Source organism: Mus pahari, chromosome 7, assembly GCF_900095145.1.
Source record: "Mus pahari chromosome 7, PAHARI_EIJ_v1.1, whole genome shotgun sequence".
NCBI classification, from domain to species: Eukaryota; Metazoa; Chordata; class Mammalia; order Rodentia; family Muridae; genus Mus; species Mus pahari.
This window is the reverse complement of record NC_034596.1, coordinates 108,486,157-108,494,894: the sequence shown is the minus strand read 5'-3', so window position 1 is coordinate 108,494,894 and position 8,738 is coordinate 108,486,157. Positions and strand designations below refer to the sequence as shown.

The 8,738-nt window shown below is 39.8% G+C and overlaps 1 gene segment (V, D, J or C); it reads left to right on the top strand.

The window, feature by feature from the left end:
• The first annotated feature begins 499 nt into the window (after positions 1–499).
• LOC110324126 lies at positions 500–956 on the top strand. The segment is given in 2 exon segments: positions 500–545; positions 628–956. Coding segments are annotated over 2 exon segments (375 nt in total).
• Positions 957–8,738: the final 7,782 nt, after the last annotated feature.

Genomic DNA, 8,738 nt, shown 5'->3' with positions numbered 1-8,738 from the left:
TCATTATCTTCTTCTTCTTCTTCTTCTTCTTCTTCTTCTTCTTCTTCTTCTTCTTCTTCTTCTTCTTCTTCTTCTTCTTCTTCTTCTTCGTCAACATCAACATCTACATCTTCAAAGAGCACTATCAGTAAATCAATATGTATACATATCCCAGAGTGGAGCAATATACTGAGGCCAAATGTAGATTGAGAGATTCTTCCCTGTACTTACAACCATACCAGCAGTGCAGGGCCCATAGAAAGTGTATGGGATGTAGTTCCTCAGGGAAGTATTGGATTTGAACTAGTTTACCCATCCTGCTAGTTTACCCATGTGCCTTTTTCAGTCCTTCCTCTCTAGCTCTTAACCAGTTGGACTAGGTTCTTATGTCAGAAGTCCTCTGCCCATGAATATGCAAATTACCTGGCTCTATAATGGTTAAAAACAGGGATGTCAACTCCCTGAAAACAACATACGACCAATGTCCTCTCCACAGTCCCTGAACTCACTGACTCTAAACATGGAATGGAGCTGGATCTTTCTCTTCCTTCTGTCAGTAACTGCAGGTAACCGTCTCACCAGTTCAAATCTGAAGAAGTGAAATGGCCTGGGATGTCACTGACATCTACTCTGCCTTTCTCTCCACAGGTGCCCACTCCCAGGTCCAGCTGCAGCAGTCTGGAGCTGAGCTGGTGAAGCCTGGGGCCTCAGTGAAGATGTCCTGCCAGGCTTCTGGTTACAAATTCAATAGCTTCAACATAGACTGGGTGAAGCAGAGCCATGGAAAGACCCCTGAGTGGATTGGATATATTAATCCTGGAAATGGTGCTACTGGCTACAATCAAAAGTTCAAGGGCAAGGCCACACTGACTGCAGACACATCCTCCAGCACAGCCTACATGCAACTCAGCAGCCTGACATCTGAGGACACTGCAGTCTATTACTGTGCAAGACACAGTGTTGCAACCACATCCTGAGTGTGTCAGAAAGCCTAGAGGAGGAAGAGCAAGCTGTCCTGGGAATGAGAAGACTTAGAGAAGAGTTGTTAGAAGATCTGCTCAGATGCAGTCATTTGGGTAGTGTGTTTTTGTGTCTATTTCTTAAAGACCTATTGTGCTTTATCAACTTTCCAGAAGTACATCCATGAATTACATTTTGTTGATTTGGGATGTTCCTAGAGTACCCCATGCCTTGTCAATATTGTTAACAGTGACCACTTTCATTGACATTTTTCTTGTTTCTTAAAACAACAAAAAAGGGAAACTGTGATTACAGATGATAAAAATATGACTGTACTGTGTGAAAGAATAGAACTTTGGAATAGCTGGGAAAGAAGCATAATATGAAATTGACCTGTTAAATTCCACACATTCTGAGCAAAGAAAAAGCCCTTTTAAATTCTTAAGTCTTAAGTCTTTGCTTCCTATTTATCACTCCCGAGTTTATAAATGAAGAGCATAATTTACCTTGCTCCAATACAATTTTTCTTATAAAAGTCGATATAGGAGGGGTTCATGTGGACCTAGACATTTTAATAAAGATTTGAAGCATCTCATCAGGATCAAGGCCACGTGCAACACAAGATTCTGTAACAGTACAGGAACAGACACTGTCTTAAGTCTTAAGTGACTTCCACGTGTTTTGCTAACTTGCTTATGTGGTCTGCCAGAAGTTCCAGACTCTTAGAATATAAGAGGTATTTATATCAGAATGCATAGCTGCATCATTTCTGCCATTACCAAGTCGAACAGTCCTCTGAGGGTGGAATGAGGATTATTATAGATAGCATGGAAAAGAGAACGCTGAGACAAAGTTTAGAAATAAGAGTGCTGTCCAGTAAATAGTACGGCAATCCTGATTTTACTTCTCCTATGCTTTATATATGTCATAGTAGGGTTTTACTGCTGTGAACATAGACCATGACCAAGGTAAGTTTATGAAGGGCAACATGTAATTGGGACTGGCTTTCAGGTTTAGAGGTTCAGTCCAATATCATCAGGGCAGACAGGATGACAGCATCCAGGCAGGCATGGTACAAGCAGAGGTGAGAGTTCTACATCTTCATCTGAAAGATGGTAGCAGAATACTCAGTTCCAAACAGCTGAGAATATTATAGCCCACACCCAGAGAGACACACCTATTCCAACAGGACCACACCTTATAATAATGTTATTCCGGGCTCAGCATATACATAACATCACATTGACTCCCTGGCCCTCATAAGATTGTTCAAGCATTTGAGTCTGAGTGACATACATAAACAAATCTTAATGCAAAGTATATTTACTGCAACTTCCAAAGTCCCCATAGTATATACTGGTGTCGACAATGTTGACAGTCCTCTGGCAGTTTCTTAGAAAACTGGACATAGTACTATCTGAGGACCCAGCTATATCAGTCCTAGACATATACCCAGAAGATGTTCCAACACGTAATAAAACACATGTTTGCATATGATTATAGAAGCCATATTCATAATAGCTAGAAGTTGGAAACAACCCAGATGTCCCTCAACAGAAGAATACACACAGAAAATGTCATATATTTATAAAATGGAATACTACTCAGGTATTAAAAACAATGACTTCATTAAAGTAGCATGTAAATAGATGGAGCTTGAAAATATCCTGAGTGAGGTAACCCAGTCACAAAAGAACACACATGGTTTATACTCACTGATAAGTGGATATTAGCCAAAAAGTTCAGAATATCCTATATACAATTCACAAACCATATAAAGAAGGAAGACCAAAGTGAGGATGCTTCTGAGTATCTTAGAAAAGGGCACAGAATACTCATAGGAGGAATTATGAGGTCAAAATATGGAGCACAGATGAAAGGAAAGGCCATCCAGAGACTGCCCTACCTGGAGATACATCCCATACACAGTTGCCACAGATTCCATTGCAGATGTTGGAAATTTATGGCTGTTCAGAGCCTGATATGGCTGTCTCCTGAAAGTCCCTGCCAGAATCTGAAAAATAAAGAATCAAATGGTCAGATCCAACCCCTGGCCTGAGCAAGGGGCCCTTGACTCCAGAGTTAGAGAAGGTACTGAAGGTGCTGATGTGGTTTACTGCCCCACCGAGGGAGCAACAGTGTCATTCTGCCAGAACACTGCTCCCCACAAGCTCCTAGGGACAGGACCACCAAAAATAATACACATGGAGGAACCCATGGCTCCAGCCACATATGAGATAGAGGATGTCCTTGTTTGGACATCAGTTGGAGGTATGGCCCTTACGCCGGAGGTGGTTCAATGCTCCAGTGCAGTGGAATTCCAGGGTGGGAATGCAGGTGTGGGTGTGTGTGTGTAGGGAAGCACCTTCTTAGTGGCAGGATGTGGGGACAATGGGATGTGGCTTCCAGATAGGAAACCTGGAAAGGGGATAATATTTGATATATAAATAAATAAAATATCCAAGAAAAGGAAAAGAAAGTCCAAAGTTCAAAGTCTTTTCTTAGATTCATCCAATTACTTAATTTTTATTTCTAAAGCAAGACTGGAAATGAGCTAGGATAACTCCAACTCTGTACCTCCATGGCTAATATCAAAGTAGACTTTAGCTGTCCAACTGCTTTTTCATCTTTGTCGACTACAACAAAGTTCTATCTCCTTGGTTGGCTACACACAGCGCGTGTGTGTGCGCGTGCGCACACACACACACACACACTGAAACACACACATGTATGCACACATACATACATACACACACACGTATATACATAAACATGGACTTATAATATCTAGATTGCATCTTGTATATGTTTGGAGTGAGTGGAAGTTACTTTCTGTTGGGTAGTGGACCATAAGAAGAAGCCTCTAATGTTGAGCTTGGATTGAAGCCCCAGGGACACAGCAGGGACAGTAGGAGCTTTGTCTGTTCCTGAAATCAGACCCCTGTCATGTAGCCATAGCCCACCATAAAGAGTTGTGTATATCAGTCACATAAGACCAGTGGCCCCAAGCACCTCAGTATGTAGATGAGAACACATGGAGGGACTCATGGCTCTAGCTGAATATGTATTAGAGGATTACCTTACCTGGCATCAATGGCAGGGGAAGCTCATTGTCCTGTGAAGGCTCAATGACCCAACATAGGAGAATTCTATAGGGATGAGTCAGGAGTGGATATATTCTTTTCAAACAGTAAAAATCCACATGTAGTATAGAAGTAACACATTTACATATGTATGAAATTCTTATACAAGTATATATTGTACACTGTTCATATTGCTAATGTATCCTCTATCTTTTTCTTGTCCCTCCTATTATCCCCTTACTACTACTAGACAATTTCACTGACATATCATTATATTTTTGAATAAGAAGCTGTGTACAAATATGAAGTAAATAAGGGCTACTAATGAGAGTCTCATTTAATGTTTGTAATTTTGTGATTGTCTTAATTATTTCAACTATGTATAATTTCATCCATTTTTTTCAAAAGTAATGTAAAGTTTCTTATTCCTTTCTGGTCAAAAAAATTCTGTTGTTGACTGATCCTGTTCCACAGTGCCTGGAGGTGTTCCTTTGCCATAGCTTTCCATACCCAAATACCTCTGGGAGAGACCTGGTTTCCCAGGAGTACTGACACACCTGTGAGCACAGGTAGACCACCACTTTTGATCCTAAGAACCTGTCTAGAGTCCTCAGAAAACAACAACCAAGGAGCAGCCTGGGACAGGATCCTTCTGGTTTCTGTCTGTGCCCAGAGTTGACCCTGTGCCATAGCACTCCATACCCACATCCCTCCCAAGAGAAATGGTCTCCCAGGGATACTGACATACAGGATTATCAAAGGGACAAGCCACAGTCAGAGTCAGTAAGTAAGACCAGATAACACCCAAGACATCCAGATGGCATGAGTAAAGGGAAAAAAAACATAAGCAACAAAAATCAAGGCTACTTGGTGTCATCAGAACCCAGTTCTCCCAGCACAGCAGCCCTGGATACCCCAACACACCAGAAATGAAAGATTTGGACTTAGGATCGCATTTCATGATGATGATAGAGGGCTTTAAGAAAGACATAAGTAACTGTCTTAAAGAAATACAGGAGAACATGGTTAAACAGAATAAAGCCCTTAAAGAGGAAACACAAAACAATTCCTTAAAGAATTACAGGAAAACACAATCAAACAGGTGAAGGAATTGAACAAAATCATCTATGATCTAAAATTGGAAATAGAAACAATAAAGAAATCACAAAGGGAGACAACCCTAGAGATAGTAAACCTAGGAAACATATCAGGAGTCACAGACACAATCATCACCAACAAATATGTGCAGGAGATACCAGAGAAAACAAGGACACAACAGTCAAAGAAAATACAAGATACAAAAAGCTCCTAAACCAATACATCCAGGAGAGCTAGGACAAAATGAGAAGACCAAACCAAAGCATAATAGGTATAGAAGATAGCAAAGATTCCCAACTTAAAGGGTCAGTAAATATCTTCAACAAAATTTTAGAAGAAAATTTCCCTAAATTAAAGAAAGAGATGTCCATGAACATACCAGAAGCCTACAGAATTCCAAATAGATTGTATCAGTAAAGGACTTCTTCCTGCCACATAATAATCAAAACAACAAATGCACTAAACACAGAAATAATATTAAAAGCAATAAGGGAAAAAGGTCAAGTGACATATAAAGGCAGACCTATCAGAATTACACCAGACATCTCAGAAGACTATGAAAGCTAGAAGATCCCGGGCATATCTCATATAGACCCTAAGAGAACAAAAATGCCAGCCAAGACTATTATACCCAGCAAAACTCTCAATTTCCATACATGGAGAAACCAAGTTTTTCCATGACAAAACCAAACCTATACAATATATTTCTACAAATCATGCTCTACAAAGGATAATCCAGCCAAAACAGGAGGGAAACTACACCTTAGTAAAAGCAAGAAAATAATCTTCTTTCAACAAATCCAAAGGAAGATAACCATACAAACATAAAAAGAACATAAAAAACAAAACCAGGAAATAACAATCACTATTCTTTAATATCTCTTAACATCAATGGTATCAATTCCCAAATAAAATACATAAACTAACTGAATTTATATTTATGAAGCTCCCAGCATTTTGCTGCATACAGGAAATGCACCTGAGTGTCAAAGACAGAAACTACCTCAAAGTAAATGAGGGGAAAACAATTTTCCAAGCAAATGGTACCAAGAAACAAGCTGCAGTAGCCATTCTAATATCAGATAAAATCAACTTTCAACCAAAAGTTATCAAAAAAGATAAGGAAGGACACTCATACAAATCAAAGGAAAAATCTACCAAAAATAACTCTCAATTCTGCACATCTATGCAACAAATGCAATGACACCCACATTCATAAAGAAATTTTTCTAAACCTAAAAGCACACATTGCACCTCACGCAATAATTATAGGGGACTTCAACACCTCATTCTTATCAATGGACAGATCAAGGAACTAATGTCGGAATCTAGCCTTGACACAGGATCAGAGTTCTCATCTGGAAGCAACAATATCTGGATGGTGCATAATAAATATACACAGACTACTTTTTTGGATACAAGCTGACAGGCAATATTTCAAAGCTTAAAGTTTCTCTCTCTTCTCTGTTATTCTCTGCTCTCTTTCTCTCTCGCTCATTCACTCGCAGCTTGAGGCTGCACACTCTTCATTCTCCTGTGTACTCTGTTTTTCTCCTGTGGTCTTTTCTTTTCTTGAACTCTCACACTCATACACACCTCTGTGCATTCCCCTTTCACTTTCACATACACTCTTCACACACATTTCACACACAAACCACATGTGCTCTCCTTTCACTCACCCAAACACTCTCCATACACACCTCACACCCTCTCCACTCACTCTTCACATTCTCTCATTACTCACCCTTCACACTCACTCTTCACTTGCTCTTCTCTTGCTCTCTAATTAAATTTGTTCTCCACACTCACTCTCTACTTGCTGTCTTGCCTTTCTCTGCCCTAGTTTTTATTGATTCTCCAAAAGTAGGTAGAAAAAAGACATTGTACATGCATTGCCAAATCAAATTCAAAAGAATAAACACATCCCATAAAGAATCAAGAAATACAATTGTTATCCAAAATTACAACCTTCCCTATCATCAGGCTTATAGCCAAAATAATAATTATTTCAAACTTATCATTATTTAAACTTTAACTTATTATATTTCAGAACTCAGTATTCCGAGGTCAGTTACTTGCATTTTCTCATGAAGCTCTAATGATAAATGACATGGGCAAAGCTGCCAGGCAGTGGCCAGAAAGAATCCAGTTAACACTTAACTGAATAATTCTGCTAGTTTCTACTTCTGCACATTACATACAGTGACTCTCCTAAGAGTCTCAGTGTTTTGACTGAGTTTTACTAATATAAGATTTTGCATATTCTATACTTGCTTATCCAGGAACCAATCTCAAATGTTATGCAAAACTTATTTCATAAATTTAAATTTTTTTCCTTTCCTTGAGTCCTAATGTTGGCTCTATTTCATTTTCTTATAATTTATTTCAAACTTCCTTTGCAATTAAAGCATTAATATGGAACTACCATTGTGGAGTTATTACATTGTTTCCAAGATAAGAACACACTGCATGCACCTGGGCCATTTGGACTGTGCTGTGCTGTATCCCATGCCTCAATTTTTAATTGTTTAATGATCATTGCATCAAGGAACATCTACTTTCACACAATTCACCAGAGCAGAAGGAGAAATTGCCCCAACCTGCAGGAATAATCAGCAGGGACCCAGGGCAAGGGAGTGAGAGAGTGGGAGGGAAAGAGACACGAAGAATGAGAGCAAGTAAATCATATTGATTGTCTTAGTCAGGGTTTCTATTCCTGCACAAACATCATGACCAAGAAGCAAGTTGGGAAGGAAAGGATTTATTCAACTTACATTTCCATACTGCTGTTGATCACCAAAGGATGTAGGTCTGGAACTCAAGCAGGTCAGAAAGCAGGAGCTGATGCAGAAGCCATGGAGGGATGTTCTTTACTGATTTGCCTCCCCTGGCTTGCTAATTCTGCTCTCTTATAGAACCCAAGACTACCAGCCCAGAGATGGCCCCACCCACATGGGGTCCTTCAGCCTTGATCACTAATTGACAAAATGCCCCACAGCTGGATCTCATGNAGACATTTCCCCAACTGAAGCTCCTTTCTCTGTGATAACTCCAGCTGTGTCAAGTTGACACAAAACTAGTCAGTACAATTGACCCCTTGTCAACTTGACACACAAACATCACTATTAATCCAACCCTTAGTTCTTATTCATTTGCAAGAGCTAAATAACTTTAAAAGTCTCGCATTCTTTACTTATTAAAAGTTCAATCCCTTTCAAATATCCAATATCTTTTAAAGTATAAAGTACTTTAAAATTCTAAGTCTCTTAACTGTGGGCTTCACTAAAAAAAAACTTCCTTCAAGAGGGAAAAATATCAGGGCACAGTCACAACCAAAAGCAAATCAATCTCCAACCATCCAATATTTGGGATCCAACTCACGATCTTCTGGGCTCCTCCAAGGGATTGGGTCACTTCTCCAGCCGTGTCCTTTGTAGCACACACCTTATCTTCTCGGCTCCAGCTCCAGCTGCCTGTACTTCACTGCTGCTGCTGTTCTTGGTGGTCATCTCATGGTAGTGGCATCTCCAAAATGCTGCTATGACCCCTTCAGTCCTGGGCCATCAATTGCAACTGAAGCTGCACCTTCACCAATGGCCTTCCATGCCTCTCACAGTG